This window comes from Myiozetetes cayanensis, unplaced genomic scaffold, assembly GCF_022539395.1.
Source record: "Myiozetetes cayanensis isolate MyiCay16 unplaced genomic scaffold, myiCay2020 scf4, whole genome shotgun sequence".
Classification (NCBI taxonomy): Eukaryota; Metazoa; Chordata; class Aves; order Passeriformes; family Tyrannidae; genus Myiozetetes; species Myiozetetes cayanensis.
The window spans coordinates 50,381,000-50,401,884 of NW_026087631.1; the positions used below are offsets into that span (position 1 = coordinate 50,381,000).

General features: G+C 37.4%; 1 protein-coding gene across 1 annotated transcript in view; it reads left to right on the forward strand.

The window, feature by feature from the left end:
- The window catches only part of ARSB (arylsulfatase B), a 71,858-nt gene that overhangs the window by 5,869 nt on the left and 45,104 nt on the right, over window positions 1-20,885 (forward strand). The window contains exon 4 of the mRNA XM_050329435.1: window positions 258-465. Within this exon, the coding sequence (XP_050185392.1) occupies window positions 258-465 (208 nt within the window). The remainder of the gene's footprint in view (window positions 1-257; window positions 466-20,885) is intronic.

A 20,885-nucleotide genomic window follows, 5' to 3' on the forward strand; every position in this document is an offset into this window, starting at 1 on the left:
TTTAATGTGAGAAGTTTAGTAGAAATAAATTATTCACAAATATATTATGAAGAAAAGATACACTTAATGTTTTTCCACAGATTTGGAGAAGTAATTTTTCAAAGTTTTGTTAGTTTATGTGCAGGGATTAGAAGATGTAGAACAAACCAAAACACACTGCCAGCACTGTTGATGAATCAGGTCTGCTTTTGCTGTGGTAACTTTGGCACGTAGTACTCAATGTTCAACTAATTTGCATTCTGTCCCTTCCACCCCAGCCCCTCTTTCTCTATCTTGCCTTTCAGTCTGTCCATGAACCTCTTGAGGTCCCTGAAGAATATGTGAAACCATATTTTTATATAAAAGACTTAAAGAGGCGCCATTATGCAGGGATGGTGACTCTTATGGATGAAGCTGTAGGAAATCTTACCGATGCTCTGAAAACATATGGTCTTTGGGACAACACAGTTCTTGTTTTCTCTACTGGTAAGTTCCTTTAAATATTCTTTCAGTAATAACTTTGCTACAGTGTTTAACAAGCTGACTAGAGAGACATCTGGCCCCTCTGTCGTTCCCCCATATATTTTTAACTACAGAAGGGCAGTGAAAGTGAAGTAGGACTTTAAATGAAACAGCAGTTCGTTCCTAGAGCTCTCTCAAGCATGACAAAACCAACTCAAAAGTAGTGTCTGTGCAAATGGGGGATGCTCCTGTTGAAGTAAAAACACCATTGTAAAATCTGAGGAGTGCAGTGAAGTTAGAAGCATCTTTCTTGCCACTGCAGTTACTGAGGATCTGTCAGAACTGAATCCTTAGTAAGAACCATCTACAAATTTATTTGTCCTGAGCTATAGGGAGTTGCCTGACCAGTGTGTGATTTGCCATGTGTTGCATGAAGTACAAACAGCAAGCAGTTTGAAGCCAGAACTCTTTCTTTCCCTTACTTTATTGTGGCATGTAATTTCTGTCTTGCTTGAAATGTTTCATTGGCATCTTACTTCCGTGAAGCAAAGGTCTATTAGTAAAAAAGCTGAATACATGATAATACAGTCTAGTCTGCCAAATTACATCTCAGCTTTTGTATGTGCAGGCACAGAATCTGATTTCTAGATTGTTAGAGGAATGCAAATAATACGTTGCAAAGCACTTTCTTTTGTTTCCAAATTAAGAATTAAACAGAACCTTTTTGAAATACAGCTGCTTGGCTGGGTTTCAGGAACGTATTTATTCTTGTTTGGTTGGGAGTAGGCTTTCAATGCTTACAGTTGCTCTTTTGTCCAGGCTTTACATGCTAGGGCTGTCAAAATGGCAAATTAGTTTTCTGTGAACACTTAAAAAAACCCAACAACAAAAGCAACACAACAATAACAAAAAAACACCAAATCAAACCCCAAGGTTTGATGAAAATGCACTGATATGTTTTGAGTTTAGCATCTGCTTTCTATAGCACTTGGAGTCCTGGAATTTCATTTTGAGTTCAAACCTGTTTGCCTTATGATGTTACATTTGTGTCCAGGTTTTGGCTCTAGCAGGATTTGATAACTCTTCTATGCCTGTTTCTGTTTACAATGTTTTTATATTTAGAACTGAAAGTAAGCAAAGACATATGTAAAATGATAGCAGTATTTATTCCATATGGAAAAAATCCAGTCTTTGCTGATGGGGTCTTGGTAGAGTAATTTCAGTAATGTTTGTTCAGTACATTGTAGAATAAAACTAAATACATCTGAGCTAGAATTACAGAGTTTGAGTGAATTAAAAAGACAAATTTTTTTTTCATTTATGAAACTTCTTTTTTTTTCAAAGTGACAGTATACTGTGCTTTTTAATAGTGATTGTTTTGCACTCAATTACATGTGCATTTCAACCAGAGTCAAACAGGAGAATCCAGTATCTGCACTATCTAATGGGACTTATTTTGAGTTAATTGACATTTCAAACTACCAGGAGTTAAATTTATTAACTAAAATGCACATAAATTGGTCCTAGATCAAGGAAGCCAATGATTTGACTTTTTCAGTCTTCTCTCTTCACTTCGAACAGTTTTCTTTACAGGCATGAAACATTGAATGCATTAAAGATGCAGTTTCAAAAACCAGATGTTGAAACCATTAAGCATTGAAAAAAATTGGCCAAAAAAGGAAAAAAAAGTGTGAGATTACTCAGTTTTTCTGTATTTTATTTAGTGCTTTTTCAGGTGGTGTGTTTCAGAATAGACATTTGACCTGGTGTAAAAGAAACTTGAGAGGATCTGTGATTGAGTATCTTATGCAGAGTTGTGCATAAGCAAAGGCCCTACTTTTACATGGGTACATTTTACTGGATTTGTTACTATTCCTTTATAGTTGTGGTCAAAATTTACATTTGTATGTTTGCATCTCTCCCTGCTTCAAAAGTCCCACCCTCAAAATAATTTACAGGTGATCATGTGTGCTCTAGCAAGTAGCATTGCAGCAGTCTTCTGATTGATTACTTCACTATGAAGTGCTGACCCCAAATTAGGGCTCTCTTTTTAGTGGGTACTTATTGAAATACTCTAGAATATATTGTAATCTTTATCTTGTGGTAAGTTTTTTTTGTTATACTCTTCTGTGTTTCTTCCTATTTGTTACAGAATTATAGAATTATAGAATTTTTAGGGTTGGAAGGGACCTCTGGAGATCACCTAATCCAACCCACCTTCCAAGGCAGGGTCTCCTAAACCAGGTTACACGGGAATGTCTCCAGAGAGGGAGAATCCATGACCTTGTGGCTCAAGCAGGATTGCCTTGAAAACATGCTAGTTGACAAATGGAAATAGTGCACATTTTGAAAGAGGCTTGTAAAGTGTGTGGAAAAACTTAAATTCCTCTTTAAAGTGGCTTGATGGAGAACTGGGATAAAAATAACATTACCTGATCATAAGCAAAGTCTGACTCCATCAGTATATCCTGTAAAGCAACATCACCGGTGTCTTTTTGGACAGATAGACAAGCTATTTCTACAAGTAAATAAGACAAAGGTGAGCTAGTTCACTTTGTCTATCAAATAGTAGCTTTAAAAGTCTTGATTAATGATATAAAATAGAATTTCTTTTTATGGAACACTTTTTATACTGCAGATGCAGGTAAGTCTGTGCTGATGAGGTCATTGGTGACAATGAATTTATTACTTGTTTAAGCAAAACAGATGAAAAAGTATGTGTGCAGCAGTGTTGGGTACCCATGCATGGCCTTTTATCCACTTGAAATCAAAGAGAATGAGACATAGGGTGTATTTTTCTTTTTAGCAATCACAAGAGAGTGTAACTACTAATGTCCCTGAAGAGGACCTTGACTTAAAATATAGGTCTTATTTCCAGTGCCTACTTTGAGACTATGAATCTGGCTTTCACTCATTCTCTAAGGGCATTTTTGTATCTTCTTAATGCTTTTGTTCCCATATGAACTCCTGCTCCTTTACTTTTGCTGCTAAAGGACTTCAGAGAGACTTCTGATTGCAGATTGTCGAACCCAACTGAAGGACAGACTGGTTATGGCAGTTATTCTCTGTCTGTGGTGTTGGAGTTGCTAATTTTGAAGGTTCTGTTATCAGATTTTTTTTATTATAGATCTGAAAACCTCTTTGAATTGGTCTTGCAAGAGTTTCTGAGAGGTTTGTTGTGTTATAATGAGGAAGATGTCAGGGCATCTATTGCCTGAGCATCTGCTGCTTCCTAAGAGGAAATAAGCACAGGTGCCTTAGCTGCAAGCACCTTCAATCACACTAGTTATTTGAGTTCATATATTCTCAAATATTATTTTTCTATTTCTTATTTATTTAGGCTTGTTATTATGCAGGCATAAGTTCCAGCTGATCACTGTACTTGCATTGATTAGAGTTGTCACATGCCAATGGTTATAGTGAAAGGTGCACGTAGTTTGGTGTTTTGTACTCCAATTCTGGCTTTTATCCTTTTTTTAGGCCTTTTCCATATTAAAGTATGGGTGCTAAGAATATATTGTTTAGAAATAAAAAAAATCTCTGCCATATGATGCAGATAATAGTAATGAGACTATATTTTTAATAATATATCATCAAAGGTGAAAATATTGTGATGGTAATGGATTTCAAACTAATATTGATAGATATTGATAGTCAATATATTGATTTCTCCCCCCTTCCCCTTTAAAATCCACTGAAAACCCAAAATGTTTCTGTAGGAAATATTTATTTATCTTCCATTTCTTCTAGCATTAACCCCTACCCATCCACCTAAACTTTTTCCATGCAAAACCTAACACTCCAAAGCCAAGTTCCTGAACAGGGACTGACCTTGTGCTAGAGACACTCACTTCTTTTTTTCCATTATGTTCAAAAATTCCATCTTAGAGTGGAATCTTGAATTTTTCTTCTGGCTTTTAGCAAGTGTCAGTGCTTAAAGTGAAGTTCACTTGTAAATGATACTCAGAAGTGAATTTTCCCCAGAATTTTGCAAGCTGGCCAGTTTTCTGTAAAACTTTGATTTAAGCATGCTAATAGCTATCTTAGCAATTTTTTTCTCAAACTGAGATGAATGCTGAAAACAGCTAATTATAGATATTTACAATGTTTAATAATTTCTGACAGCTCTCCAAAGGTTATCTTAAACTATGATTGCTGTTAAACTATACTAGTTTGTTCTCAATAATAGTGTTTAAGAAGCCATTATTCTTTTTGTCAGAATCTTTGACACGCATTCAGTGGTCAGGTTTAGTGCTCTGTAACTGGGACAAGTCAAAGTTGTCTTGCTTAACTTGCTTACTGCAGGCATGTGAATAGTTTGCCAGGTTATTCCTGTTGCTTTTAGGTTAAAACTTCCCTGTGTGTTTCTCTGGTGTTTAGGGATAGTGCATGCTGGTGTAGACCCTGACATGGTGGGATCTGTAACTGACCTGTTCAGTTACTGAAACTGTTCACAATGAAAGCAGTTGCCTGGAACTGTCTGTACTAGGACTGCTCCTGTCATGAAAGCTGGCCTGTCCTAGGAAGCAAAAAATAAAAAGAAAAAAAAGAAATCAATAGGATGAAAAAGCATGTTGTTTGTGTAGCTTTTGTGGACCAACTGTTGGAAGCTTATGTACATCAAATGCATTTTTTTCCCCATGAGATTGATTTTTCTTTTTTTCTTTTCTTTTTTTCTTTTTTTTTCTTTTTTTCTTTTTTTTTTTTCTTTTTCACATTTGGAAAAGTTAGGAGAATAAAGAGCCATTTCTGGTGGGTTACAAAAAAACATAGAGGTTGATTTATATGAGCACAACTCAGTAAAAGTTGTGCTTTTATTAATGCACAGTAAAGTTCCTGAGCAAATGGTGCTCTGATGCAGGAGGGGTATTATGTTCCCTTGATGGAAAATAAAAACCCTATGGTTGTATTTAGAGCAGAGTAAGAATTATATTAGCAGAATTTTATAGTATAAGGTACAGTTTTCTATCATCTTTCTAATGAAAAGGCTTTCAATAGTTCTTTCATCACACATACACAAAATCTGTATTAAGTACTGAAAATACAGTAATGCGTCAGCATTCTGAAGACTGAGAGGCTTTTCTGCTGCTTACATTGAACCTTCAGCATTATTCTTTCTGCTGAGAGTATATACAACGTCATACTGAAGTACACAACAGATGTTTTCTCATCAAGTGATCTTAACCAAATGGTTTTGGTTTGTTTCATTGAAAGTACGTGTTTCATATTAGCCATCAGAGGGAGTGTGCTTCCTCTTCTGTCACACTTGCAATGTGACTGAAAAACACAGCTACGCATGGATCTTTCAGATGGAATATGGGGAAGCAGGGAAGAGCTTGAGTTCAAATTAAGGGCAAAGTTGTTCTTTAATTCATGCAGTGAGTCTCTTATCACCAGTGTAGATCTATGCTGTGTATTCTGTACTCTGTTTTCTGGAGTTTTGTTTTGGTTGTTTTGTTTTGTTTGTTTGTTTGTTGGTTTGGTTTGGTTTTTGTTTTTTTAATGAAACCTCAGTGGGAGTCCTGCACTTGGAACATATACAGACTAAGCATTATTTATGCTGTGAAGATCAGAGGGGAGAAATTTTCCCCAAGTGTCTTCCTTTACCACTGTTATTGGCAGTGCTCTCTGTTTAACTGTGAGTCACAACCATGAGCTGAAATCACACAAAGGAAGGGCTCTGATGTCCTGTTCTGTGACCTAGACTTTCAGCAAGAATGTTGGAGGTCAAATATGAATGTTGGAGGTCATAGCATTTACAGAGCTGTACATTGAAGCTGTCTGATGTTTGCTAATATTGTGTCTGGCAGTAGTAAGTGCTATATAATTCCCTTTCACATATACAAAATTTCACACAAAAAATTAAAAAAGATTTTAAAAATCCCCACCAAAACAAACCAAGGCCTGACTGCCTGCTTGTTTTGTTGATATTGGGAACTGCTTGTAGCTTACATTCAAACTTCTGTGTATGAGTATTATGCATGCAAACTTGTTTCCTGCTTATATAATTTTAAAATAAGTACATATTAAATTATGTGTGGTGGTATCATGTCTGCTAAATAACTGGGAGGGTTTTAAAATGTTGTATCACTCTTGTTTGTAGTTTGCATTCTTTGTTTTTTATTACAATGAACTATTGACTGCCTCCATAATTTCTTTAGTGTTTAAAACGAAATCATACAAAGTCCAGATTTACATTATGGAATAGACATGACCACACTTAATGTAAACAAAACTTCTGGGATTTGGCTCTTCTGTAGTCTCCTCATCAGAAATAGGCAACAGGAGAAAAGGTATAGGCATAGCAGGTTTGTCCCACCTATCTTTTGTACTTTTGTGGGTTTATTTGCATGATTCAAGTTATGCATTTTATTTATTTTGAGTTGTAAACTTGAGAAATATGTTTTATAGAAATATTCAACGTAATACAAGTCACTTCATTGACATGCTCTGTTTTCAACAATACCAAGACACTAACAGTGTTAATTTGGCTTCTTAAAATCTGTAAGTTACATATGAAATAATTTCCCAGTTAACTTTTAATATACTTTCCAGTTCTGCTTCAGATGGATGGACCTTTACACTCACCTCCATGCAGTTCTGATTAAGTATAAGAGCACGATTAGTCATAAAGCCCCAACTCGTCAAAGGAGCATGACATATATAACATGTAGTAAATGTTTACACAACTAAACTGTGAATGAATTGGATATGCCATCTTATTTCTGCCATCCTTTTCTATACTTGTTACACTCATTATTGTTTAGTTGTTGACAATTAAGGGAACATATATGGTTGCTAGTATTCAAGGTTGAATTGAATTTGATTTTTAAAATGCGTTATTACAATATAAGAGAGAAAAATAAACAACTCAGTGTTGGAAAAGAAAGCCAGAATTACATGAATGAGAAAAAGAAGCAACACTTTCTGTTGTCCAGTTTAATGGCTCGTACTGTTTTGGATCATTGAGACAAAGTGGTTGAAAAGCCTGTCTGCAATCAGTCATCCCTTGTAGTTCATCTTCTCTTAAGGGAATTGTGCTGCCTGGCTGACAGTGGCCCAGGGTAGGATTGCTTTAGATGCTGTAACATTCAGCATTAGAAATGTGTTTCTAGTGCTGCTATTTACAACTTGTAAAATCTCTTGATGCAATAGTACAAGAAAAGGGAAAAAAAGTCCATATTCATGAGAGTTTGAGTTTCCAATTTTATGCTTTTGTCATTCTGAGCTCAGATGTTGCACAGTGGAAATACTGTGGAAATGCACAATCAGAAATATTAGGAGAGGGAAGGAAGGAAATTCCTTTTTTGGAATTAAGGAATACTCCTTCCTTATTTTCGTAGGACCTAGTGAGTATGGTTTTCTATCCATTTCCTTCGTTGCCCATCTTAGGTATCCAAATGGTGGAATGTCTTTCACTTCCTGTGGGAAGTGAAAAGAGACTATGAGACAATCTTCTAATCATAGAATCATTAAAACTGGGAAAAACCTCCAAGGTCATTGAGTCCCACCTTTGACCAACACCACTGTGCCAGCTAAACCATAGCACTAAGTGCCACATCTAGTCATATTGTAACACTATAGGTGATATCAAAAAAGCTTAGAAAAACTTTGAGTAAATAAGCTTTCTCTGGTTTTCCTCAGAACTCTTCCTTGCACAGCTTCTAGAATTTCTTCTTTGTCCTGTACATTAAGTGACCAGATACTATTACAGGTACTAAATAATAAGATATGCCCACATATATGATATTTACTGATCATAACAAAGGAGATAAGTATAATTTTGTACACTGCCATTATTCTGTTAGAACCTAATTTTATTCAATAGCCAACTTTTGAATTTTAAATATGGAAGAAAAAGAGGAATACTACTTCTAAGGTCACTAGAAATCACTCAGCGACATGACAAAATACTAAATCTGTCCCACAGGGCACTCATTTTTTTTAATATTTGCTATTATGTTTTCTCAGTATAGCTTGATTTTATAGAATGACATAATGGTTTGAGTTGGAAGTTATGTTTAAAGGTCATTTAGTCCAATCCCCCTGCAGTGAGCAGAGGCATCTTCAACTAGATCAGGTTGCTCAGAGCCCCATCCAGCGTTTTTGGGGATGGAGTATCTACTACCTCTCTGGGCAATGTATTCCAGTATTTCACCATCCCCATCATAAAAAAATTCTTCCTTCTATCCAATCAAAATTAGTCCTCTTTTAGTTTAAAACCATCACCCCTTGTCCCGTTACAACAGTCCATGGTAAAATCTCTTTCCCCTAAGCCCCCATTAAGTACTGGAAGGCCACAGTGAGGTCTCCCTGGTGCCGCCTTTTTTCCAGGCTAAGCAACACCAACCGTCTCAGCCTTTCCTCACAGAATAGGTGCTCCAGCACTTCTGACCGTCTTCTCCCTCCTGTAGACCCTCTCCAACAGGCCCACATCCTTCCCGTGCTGAGGACCCCAGAGCTGGACGCAGTGCTCTAGGTGGAATCTCACGAGAGCAGAGTAGAGGGGCAGAATCCTCTCCCTTGACCTTCTGGCCACACTGCTTTTGATGCAGCCCAAGAAATGGTTGGCTTTCTGGACTGTGAGTGAATATTTTTGCCTCACATCCAAGATTTTATTCACCAGTACAGCCAAGTCCTTCTCAACAGGGCTGCTCTCGATCTGTTCATCCCCCAGCCTTCACTTACAGCAGAGTTGCCCTAACCCTGGCGCAGCACCTTGCACTTGACCTTGTTGAATCTCATGAGCTTCCCATGGGCCTGCTTCTGGAGCTTTTCTAGGTCCCCCTGGATGGGATCCAGGCATGTCAGCCACACCACTCAGCTTGGTGTTGTCTGCAGGTTTGCTGAGGGTACACTCAATCTATTAAACAGCACTGGTCCCTGTATGGATCCCCAAGGGACACTAGTTATGACTGATCTCCATCCAGACATTGAGACACCTCTTTTCAGTTTAGAGAGAAGGATCATAAGGAGGGAACGCATCAAAGCCTTACAGTAGTCCAGTTAATAGACATCCATAGCTCTTCCCTTGTCTACTGATAAAATCACTTTGTTTTAGAAGGCTATTAGGTTAGTCAGGCTTGACTAACCGGATCAGACTTTGAAGCCATACTGGCTGTCCTGAATCATGTCCCTGTCCTCCCTGTCCAGTAGAATCTGTTCCATAGTCTTCCCATGCACAGAGGTGAAGATGACAGGTTGATAGTTCCCTTTCTACCCTTTTTAAAGATGGGTATTTCCCTTGTTCTCCAAGGAACAAGGACTTCACCTCACTACCATGACTTTTCCAAATGGCATGGAGATCAACTTGGCAACTTGATCAGTCAATTCCCTCAGGACTCTGGGATGCATTTGGGCAGGTCCCATCAACTTATGTGTACGTTCTGTTTCCTCAAGTGGTCATGAATCTGATCTTCTCTTACACTGAGAAGGATTTTGCTCCCCCAGTCCCTGTCTTGTGGTCTATCCTCTTGCGAGGTGTGAGAAGAGAAACTGCCAGTGAAGACTGAGGCAGAAAAGTTGATGATGACCTCAACCTTTGTTACCAGTTTGTCTTTGTTGCCAGTTTATCCCCTCATTGGAGGGGGTACACTTTCGTTGACCTTCCTTTCCTGCCTGTAGAAGTCCTTGTTATTCTTTGCATCCCTTACTAAGGGATGCACAGCTCCAGCTGTTCCGTAGTGCATGCCTTGGACTGCATCCCTATACTCTTCCCAGGAGACCTGTTCCTGCTTCCATGTTTGGAATGCATGTGCATTTCCTTCTTGTCCTTTAGTTTGACCATCAGGTCTCGACTCAGCCATTGCCTTCCTTCCCTGATTTCTCACACCTGGAGATCAGGAACTCTTGCCCTTTATGGAAAGTTTCCTTAAAGGTCTCTCAGTTCTATTCTGCTCCCTTGTCCCTGAGGGCAGTTTCCCAGGGACTCTGACTTGAAGAGCTGGAAGTTTGGTTCCTAAAATTCAGTGTCCTGACTTCACTCTTTGCCTGACCCTTATCTCTCAGGACTGAGAACTCTACTACTGCATATATTATAGAAGAACTTGCAAAGTTATCAAAATGGAATTCCTTAGCTTTTTGCAATTTTGCATTTCAGTATTTCTTCAATAATTGTTTAATAGAACTAAACCAAATAGACTGAAGTTTGAATTTTATATACATTTTTAGATTGCCTTTGTTACTGATAAATATTGCTTGGAACAATGTAAGAACTGTCTGACACAAAGCTTTCATATTTCTTTAGAAATACTGCTTCTCCAAGAGACTTACTTTGCCAGTCATGGACAGCCCTGTAGAAACACAGGGAGAATCAATCACTGATTCACTTGGGAAGGAAACATGCAATTTTGTCTGGTCTGGTTTAAGAATTTGGGAGAAGTTGCAGGTGTTGTAAGATTGCCTTAGTCAAATAAGTAGTATCTGAAAAGAGTTACTTGAATCCCTGCTGAGATGTTCTGGATCTGTTTTCCTTCTCTGCTTTTTCATTTTTTTCATGTATGTTCATATAAACTATGGTTTGGTTAGTATATCTGTTCCATATATTTATGAATACTCCAGAACTAAAGTATGCTCCTAGGTTAAACTGTACAGGAGAATTAAGGAGCTTCCAAATAAACACTCTACACAACTGTCCTTCATATTCTTTTCTCTCTCTCACTTTTCATTATTACATGTCATTTTTATGTGTAGAATATAACAGATCTATATTTGTGGACGATTTCACTTTAACATGCATTAAAAGAGTAAGATTTTTCCCTCTCTGCCTTAATTCGTGAGAGAGTAAAACCAACAGATTTTACTTAGAGGGTCAGAATATGTGTATTCCAAATGCCAAGGAAGCCATACATTTTACAGATTTTTGAGTTAAAAATGCCAAAAGAAACACTGAAGTCCATATGCATGTTAGTTGTCAGTGGATGTTGAGATTTGGCCACAGGTGAGTGTGTCAGATTGTGTAAATGTCTGATGTGAAAATGGCTTGGAGAGCTCTTACTGCAGTGTCCCCTGCAGTTTTCTTTTCTCTCTTTATACTAATACTGAAACTCATAATCTAATTTCCCCTCCTTTTGGAAGGTTCCTTCTTTGTGTTTTAGTGTTCTTCAGTCTTAATCATTCCTCTGCTTTCTCTATATGTTCCTCTTTATTACCTTTTGAAATATGTGTTTAGATACCTTCATTGCCTCCTATGACTGGAATATCTGTCTCTTAATCTACAGCATCTATCTTTACTTTTCAGGCAGGAAGAAACACCCCCACTTTTTATTTGAACTTTGAGCACTACTGCTGTGTGGAATGCTGCCTGCACCTGCTTCTACTTTTGACCTCCAATTGTGTTTTCTCAAGTTAAAGTGCAGCCAGAGCTTTGTGTACATTGAAGTGAGCTGACTCTGAATTCTGTATTAAGATTCCAGAGTTGCTTGAACTGGTCGGGAAGAACCAGAAATCTGCAGCAGTCATTTCACTTATATTTTAGAGTAAATGGCTCTAACTAACAACACATAGATAGTGCAGCAAATATGGTGCAGGTTTTTCATTACTGTCTTCTTGTATTGTAGATGATCTACATGTTTAGAATACGCAAAAGATTATTACTGATCACTGCAGAGAACTGGATGTAGTGAAGCTCTGCACTGCTTCTGATATCTTGCAAGTAAATGCTTTGTCAAATCAGCAATGAAATAGGGTATGCTGACATCTGATACACAGAATTTAATGACAGTTTTAATAGTTGTATCTCTTTAAGTCTGTTTTAAGTCTACTTCTTTCTATTTGCACTGCAGCAATGTAACATGTTTTACAATCATATAAGCATTTGTAACAAGTGAATATTAGGAATGGCATCCTATGCATGCTTTTTATGTTAAGTTTTTTCAATAGTATTCTTCCATTCAATAATGTTCTCCCATTACTCATGGGGTTTAAAAAAAAGAGGTGCATTCCATTACTTTTCTCATTGCAGTTGTGACTGCAAATGATAGCAATTCATATCCTGCTACCATCAGGCTGTATTCCACTGATTTCAGTGGATTGAAAAAGCAAAGCCTTTGTTTAAAACAATGTAATAATTACATTTTACTGACCACAAATGGCTCATATTGACTAGGAGAGATAAACTACTGCTGACCATCAGTTACAGTTCATTGGAAAGTCAAAGGTAGCAGAAAGAATTCAATGGCAAAAAAAAAAAAAAAAAAGGAAAAATGCATGCCTCAGGAGGAAGAATAGCTTTGTAGACAGCAATGCTGATGTGTGGGGCTAAGGTTAGGGTTTTTTTCTGCCCACAGGTGCCTCCCTTCACAGGCGATTGCCCCTGGGGTCTCTCAGCTGCGCTCAGGGACTGCATGTGGCTTCCTGTGATTCTCTCCAAGTGACCTTGGGTTGCTTGAATGTTTTTAATAGCTACAGTAGTTTCAGTTTATTAAAACAAGTAATTTTGATGAAACTGTGTAAGTATGCTTGCAATTATACCAGCCACTTTTAGGAACTGTTGACCCCTTGTGTGATCTGAGCGCTTTTAATTAGCTCTGTTCTTTAAATTAGCTCAGTCAGAGCCTTGCTGCCGCCTAAGGCAAATGAGGAGATAGGCTTTGGGAAAACACGGACCTGAAGACCTTGTCGAATTTAATGGGTCATGTATTCCATAATCCTGAGAGAAACCTGAAGTTAGATTTTTGACAAATTAGTAGCTCCTCTGCTAAAGTGGGAGTATGAGGAAGATGGGGCTTCTGGATTCGCATATATAGATCAGGTAGTGGTTTTTAATGAGGTCAGAAGTCCTTATGAGGAAGAAAAAACTGCAACTGTAATTGTGAAGATTAGGAGAGCTCGCCACTCAAGGTGCCACCATTACCTCATTTACAGTGACCTAGCCCACGGACATTTGTTAATGCAAGTTTGGACTAAGCAGGCTGAGGGAGGATCAGCTGAGTGGTTTGGTCAATAATACAAAGAAGGGGGTAAATTCTGGCTGTTGGTGGCATCAGGGATGACGAGCGATAGGGGAGAAACTCATTAGGAGAGCACAGGTTGAATCAGAAAGCAGATGTGCTTTATTGTTTTAATATCATTACATCACATAAGAAATTTGTACAGGAAAGAAGGCAAGATGTCTTCTGAAAATGAAAGGATTAACCTGTTCTGAAGTTTGGGTGAAACATTTGACCATCCAGGACCAAAGCTTTATTTATAGTGAACCGCTGTCTTTGAGGAATCTGTTAGTGCAGTATGGATTTTTCTGCTTCTTTCCCACTTCAAGGAATGGGAAAGGAAAACCTGTAGAGTTTCCAGGGTAAGCATTCTAGGGAATGATCATTAGGCACAAACCCATCTAAACTATAATGTCCAGCAATAGCAAAATATACAATTCTGCTAGTCCTTTGAAATCTGCGGTTGTTTCTGTTGTGCTTATGAACAACTCCCCTTTGAAATCTCTGAGAGTTATAGTGTATATTTAGGTACTGAATGTGGTCTCTACAGCTAGATAGTTGCCAAGAGGAGAGATTTCACAACTTCAGAATTCAGGACATACGATCAAAAGTGGCAGAAGGTTCAAGGATGATGATGTTGGAGAAAGGTTGGATCTTGCCAAGAGGAAATTGCTGTGACCTTAATGAACTAGCATGGTGTCTTGCAGGCATACTGCAGACTTTCAAACATGAGAGTAGTTAGAAGAGGGCATGTGTTGGCATGTAGCTGGGGGAAAAAAATCACAAAGTTGGAATAAAATAATCATTAATAACTTAAAAATTTCAAGTGTTCTTTCTTGTCAGTCATGTGATATGACCAAATGAAGGAGGAGAATATTAGACACAACTGTTTATTTGGAGAAAATAAGTTCAGTTTTGTCTGGCTTAACATCCTTTTCCTCAGATTCAGCAATATGTTATTCAGCCATTGTCACTTGTAACCAAGCAAAGATGTTAAAGAAATAAATAACAAGCATAAACTTACTCTGAAACACTCACTCAGGAAATAGGTTATCTACCATTTTCCTGCCTGGAATAATCCATTGCTGAAAAACAGATTTATGAAAACTTGTTAAAAACACTGCTTAGATTATTAAAGAGAACAGAAATTATTTATATAAACTTCCATTTCTCTTCATTACTTGTTTTTCTGTGTCACCACATTAACTTGTCAAATAACACCTTTCGTCCCCTATAAACTTGGTTGCATTTAGCGAAAGCTGAGGTGGCTACTGGGAGAGGCCTAGACAACACTGAATGTACCTATACAAGACTGATGTATTTTCAACTTGTCCAGTTAACTTACCTGTTTTGTTTCATCTGACTTTCTAGGAGAATGAAGTAGCCTATACCAGAGAAAATAGTTACAACAGATCACAAAGCAATTAGCCTTTTTCATCACACCTCTAAGACCAGTGTTATAAGGAATATTATTTTCTTTATTTTTAAGAGTGAAGAGTTTCAGCTTTTGTGGTTATTGTGCTTGGTGTGAGAACTAACTTAGGAATACATACGTCTTACTACAGTGCACTTTTTCCAAATGTCCCCTGTATTAAGTAATAACTAAAGACTTTTGTTTCCTTTTTTTTGTATCTTTATGCCAACAGGTATCTGATTTTTTCTGCTAGTGAATTGAGTCAGTATATTCTGGGTATAGCTAGGGCCCCAAGTGATTAAAAACTCAAGTCACTCCTCTCAAACAAAAGTGATGTAAAAACCAGATGTAAATCTGTCCAATTACCGGAATCAAGTCATTGCTTGCACTGTGTAAAGCCAATGCATGTGTCTAAACTTAAGAAGGAAAAAAGACATCTGGCTTGTAGAGGGTAAAATATAAAAGTCATAGACATGCAGGAGGAGTTGGGTTGCTGCTGAAGTTGTTTCAGGGGAGGTTTGCGTTAGGTGTTGAAAAAGTCTTCTTCACCTAGAGGGTGGTTGGGCACTGGAACAGGCTCCCCAGGAAAATGGTCACAGCACCAACTGATAGAATTCAGGAAATGTTTGGGTGATGCTCTAATGCACATGGTGTGACTCTTGGGGCTGGTCCTATGCAGGGCTAAGGTTGGACTTGATGATTCTTGTGGGTCCCTTTCAACTCAGTATATATTCTGTGATTCCATGCTGGATGTCCAAGGATCAGCTATAATACTCCTCATGCAGAGCTGTGGCCCTGCCACTCCTGCTGTTTGAAGTGAACTTCTTAATTTCCCAGATTGAAGCTTTTCCTCTTCCTGGGCTGGTTGGAGAGTTTCATCGTGGGGCAGTTTTCCCTCTCTGCAGGCAGTGGTATTGAAAGGTGCCTATCTGCATTGCCTTTTTGTGTGCAGGCTTGGTTGGACTGTGTGCAGTCCTCTTCTTTCTCCCCAACCTTTCTCCCAAAACCTTTCCTAGCTGTATCCTGATGGCTAAAGTACTTAAATTAACTCCAGATTGCTCTGTTTATTGTGTGCCAGAGAAGTGACGGAAGGTGATCGGAGCAGCCTCAGCTCAAGTAAACTCCAAGAAAGAGGGGGTATAGGATATTAGGATGGAAAACGTGGGTTCTGGGGAGAACCCTGAGGCTTTAATGGCTGTATATTAGATCATTTGTCTCTGCTGGTTGCATGTGATTTTAAGTTTTGGCAGCTTCGCATCCCTGGAAGTCATTTTCTGTTTTTTGGGTTTGGGTTGGTTTTTTTTTTTTTTTTTTGGTTGATTGGGGGTTTTTTGGTGTTCTTTTTTCTTTTTATAAGGAAACAAAAAGAGTGTTAGGTTGAAGTAGTAATTTCTTTCCTCCCCGCCAAACAACAGTGGAGAAGAGTGAAATAAGGATCCTCTAAGGCTGTCAGCCTCCTCGAAGGCCATGCGCATGTTAAAGCCTCTATTGCATGTGAAGTCAGGGACATCTTTTCTTGTTTATCACTCTGATCAGCAGTAAATGTAAAACTAGTTTCCCACCAGCTCCTCTCTTCACAGTTGGGATCAGACCGTGAAGAATCTTCTTACATTACAACTGCAACCTAAAATGCAAAACTAGCAGGTCTGAGGTCAGGTATTTTCCATACAGCTGAAAGTGTGGGTGCATTGATTTTGGCTGATCAGTGCTCATACAGTGTCTGTAAGCACAGTAACAGTGGCCTGACTTCCTGCTTTTTTCCTCTAAAAGCTGCTATAAATATGCCTCCTAATTAGATCCATAATATTTTTTGGAATATTTTCTAAGCAAGTCACGCTGCTTCGAGGAGCAGAGGAAGAAGCCCAAATGTATTCAAAATAAACTTCCGAATGCTTTTACTGAATAAAAACACCTAGGTGCTGCCAGCTATTGGACAGTCTCTGCACTTAGAAAATTTAATGCTTGAAATTCAGTGCTTCCCAGCATACTTGTGGTCATATGTCAATCTTATCCAATCCTCCTTTTATTAGTATCTGCCTACCTTATGGACATATCTCTTCTGTTTGGTAGGGAGATAGGGCGGATGCACTTGAAAGCTAAACATTCTTCTGAGTTACATTTACAAGAACTATTTATTTTAAATGCAAAGAGGGAGCATATAGGAGGGACTCTGTTATTCCGTTTAGCAAAGAGAAACCATTCCACTCTCACCTTCATAAAGCCAATAATGTATTAATCAGAAGCATGAAACCGGAATGGGAGTTATTATTGACCATATTTCCCCTTCAAACACTTTGTGCATGTATTTCATCCTAGATTACATGTAGTTGATGGCTTCAGGATTTTAGCGGCCTTTAGTTTCATTAGCAGAAGTTTAAAAGGTTCCTTTTTCTCCTTGTTTTGAAGATGCTTTAATTGAGTAACATATTGAAATACCCTGCATTATAAAATAAACTAAAGCTGGTTTTTTTCTTCTGGTCTATACTCACTTTAAAAATATTGCGTGGCTTTAGACAAGGCTTTCAAACAGAGCTTGGCATGGTTTACATATCAGACAGATGTGTGATAGATCAGCTTACTGCAGGGGCCCTTGAGAAATTAAAGGGTATGGGAGTTTTCTCTTGCAGCTTCAGAGAAATTCATCAATTCAAAAAAAAAAAAAAAGTTTAAGTACAGGTGGAAACAGAAAAAAAGATCTGGGGCATGCCAGTGTTGGATTTGAAAAGTACTGTAGATACAGTAGGAATATTTGGCAAGTGTTTTGTAACCATTTTCAGCAAAAAAGGAGACCTGGGTATTTGTAACCAGGACCCAGAAGTGCTATACTAGATATTTAAAGACTAATGGTTGATTGTAGATATCATGAGTACATGATAAACAGTGAATTGAGTTGTGATATCTAATTGTATTTATGTAATCCTTAAAGTCAAGTTTTCCTCTTACTTTGCCTTTGCAGATGTACTATGTCAAATAATTTATTTGTACTGTGTTCTGGATAGGATAAGAAAGTGATTGCATAGTCAAAGACTTCCTTGATACACAGCCCTTGATTTTTTTCTCCCTCCTTTTTTTTTTTTTCAGTTTTGACTGATTCCTTATCAATTAATTCCTAAATCTTGGTTGGTTATTTCTTGATCTGTGGATATATGAGTTATATACATGTAGATGTATTAAACTTCTGATAGCTATTTTAACAAATGAATGTTGGTATCCAAAGGAAGTATTTGAATTCATAAATTTCATTTGCATAAAGTATTTTGCATGTTTAATTTTGTGTATGTGGTATCAGGCAGTTTTTGACTTCTATTACTTACTGCTAAATTTTATTTATGAAGAATTTGTTCTGCTCTGAAATGTATACAGTGCAAAACAGTTCAGAAATACTTAACCCACTAGATTACTGTGCTGAAAGAGATTTTTTTTCTCATAAGGCAGTTATTTTTCTTGTAGTAAGTAATTAATTACTGCTGTATTTTCTAGAGTTATTGTCATAAAGATTTTCCATATTCTTAGATCACTCTTTGTTCTTCAAGTACTGAAACCAGTTGTTAAATTTGCCATGATAATTAGGATGATTAGGTCACATACTTAGGATTACAGTTCTGATACTGTAATCCAGGTTGTATAAAATGTAGCACAAACTTAGGTGCACTTATATCATCTTCACAGAACGGAAGGTTTAAAATAAATAGAAATTAAGGATAGCTTATGTAAACCATGCATATGTTTATGAGGTATTCTCATTGTCTAACACAATTTGCACACTAAATGTAGTCAGTGAGTGTTTGTTTTTTGATTTTTTTTTTTTCTGGTGAGAAGGTTATGGGTAACTTCCTATTATTTGAACTAAGAAAATATAAAGACTGAAAAGAAATGCTGAAGTGAAAACTGATTAGTAACAGCACCAAATACAGCCTGGAAGAATCTGTGGAGAAATTCCAGAAAACCCTCTCTGAGGAGCTTGTCTAGAACAGTTTGCCAGGCACGTCAATAGGACTCTGGGGTGTAGCTCACTTGTAGTTGAAAGAAGAATGCAGTTACCTGAGCAATCACCAGGGAGACAAAAAAAGTATATTCTATTAAAAAAAAACAAATGACTTTTCTGTAGTATAATTGAAACAAGGCCTGGTCCTCTGCAAGGAGCACACTGTTTCTTTTGGGAAAAAAAAGGCAAAAGAAAATTTTTTTTATTGACACACTTAAACCTTCAGAGTTGACAAAAAAGCAACAAGGAAGATCTTTAAACAAAGACAGTTTCTGGCCTATTTGCAGAGAAAAGAGTACTTTTATTCTAGACCACTATTGTGAGGCAACATCATGATCAGAAGCTACTAAGATAGAATGTGCAGGGAGTAGAAGTTGCAGGAAGGAAGTTGCTTTGGCCACTTGTCCACATGCTGGAGAAGTTAGGGTGTTGGCCATACTGTACTTAAGTAGTCTTTGGAAACTCTTATTACAGTGTTTTTCTCACCCTCCAAAAAGTAAAACATAAAGACCTCTTTATGGCTTTTTTAATAAGTTTTCATTCCACTGCATAGACAATAACATTTTCTTTGTGTGTATGACTGGGTGAAATTAAGCTTACTTTCTTAGAGAACTGACCTTATACGAAATTGCAGTCTTGTTTCCATTTAATTTGTCCTCCCAACCATAAGTTTCAAGCCCACTGATCAGTTTAAGCTGAATTTCTTAGAGGAGTGAGCTCTGATGCTTGAAGTTTTAACAAATCTATTAATGCTATTCATATTGCCCCTGAGTTCAGTAACCACTGTGGACATGGCAAGGAACGTGCACAGGCAAAGGATATTTATGATCCTGAGGAGGACATTTGTCAGGGTTCATTCTTAAGTCAACACTTTTGCATTTTTTGGTTTTCTACTGTCTAATGAGGTACAAATCCCAAATGAAGCTTTCACCATAATTTTGAGTATCTAATGCCGATGTGGGTTATCTTCAGAGTGTAAAGCAGACTGTACAGCTTCAGTTCTAGAGTAATTCTGTAAAACAGTGACTCCATCCAAAGACTTGAATCCACCCTTCATTAGTTACTGCTCTCAGAATTCTTTTATTGCTGTTTTTTATTGTCCATCTCCTCTTTACAGAACTCTTAATCATTAAACTGCTTACTAGTTGCATACATCCCACATCACTGCATGTATACATTGTGCTAGTCAAAATGTTTCGCAGCTGGCAACTCTTCAGAGAAGTGTTTGGGAGAAACAGAAGGGCTTCTGTGTTTAGTTTTGTTTATTGATTCCTTTAAAAACTCCTGCAAAACATCTTTTACAGTTTAGAAATTACAGATTTAACAAATTAAACCCTCTCTCATGTGTATGACAATGAATATTAATTACAAAAGCAGATGTTTGTGAGAAGAAAACATTTGCCCTTGTTTTTAAAGATACATTGTATATTCAACACACAAGCTTTATTTTGCATTTATTTTTCTAATACTGAAAAGTTTTTATTAAATAATTTTTAAAAAGAACCTTTCCTCTTCATTATCTTAAGTATTAAAATCACAGTAGTGTTTGAAAGACAGTCACCTCCTTTTTGAGTGTAGATTATATTTTCTGATTTTTTGTGTGGGAAATTGTCCTATTTTCACCCAAATTCTTTTGTTATAGAAGTACAAGAGTGCACGGGCTTAAACTCTGCCAGGGGAGGTTTAGGTTGGATATTAGAAAGAAGTTCTTTACAGGCAGAGTGATCAGGCGTTGGAATGGCCTGCCCAGAGAGGTGGTGGATTCACCATCCCTGGAGGTTTTTAAGATGAGGTTGGATGTGGCACTGAGTGCCATGATCTAGTAATCACAGTGGGTTGGATCAAGGGTTGGACTTGATGATCTCGGAGGTCTCTTCCAACTTGGTTAATTCTGTGATTCTATGATTTTATGATACTATGTATTTTTGTTGTTTCAACTCACTCCATTAAAGTGTCTTAATGTGAACAACATGTATGGACTGTAAGATGAATGAGAAAGTGACTAGATATAAATAGAAGTATGAAAGAGTGTAGAAAAAGACCTTTAAGAAACAATGTTTTTCTTGAAGGCATATTTGGGTAGTTACTAGAGTTAGAAGAAAAACATTTAATTTTT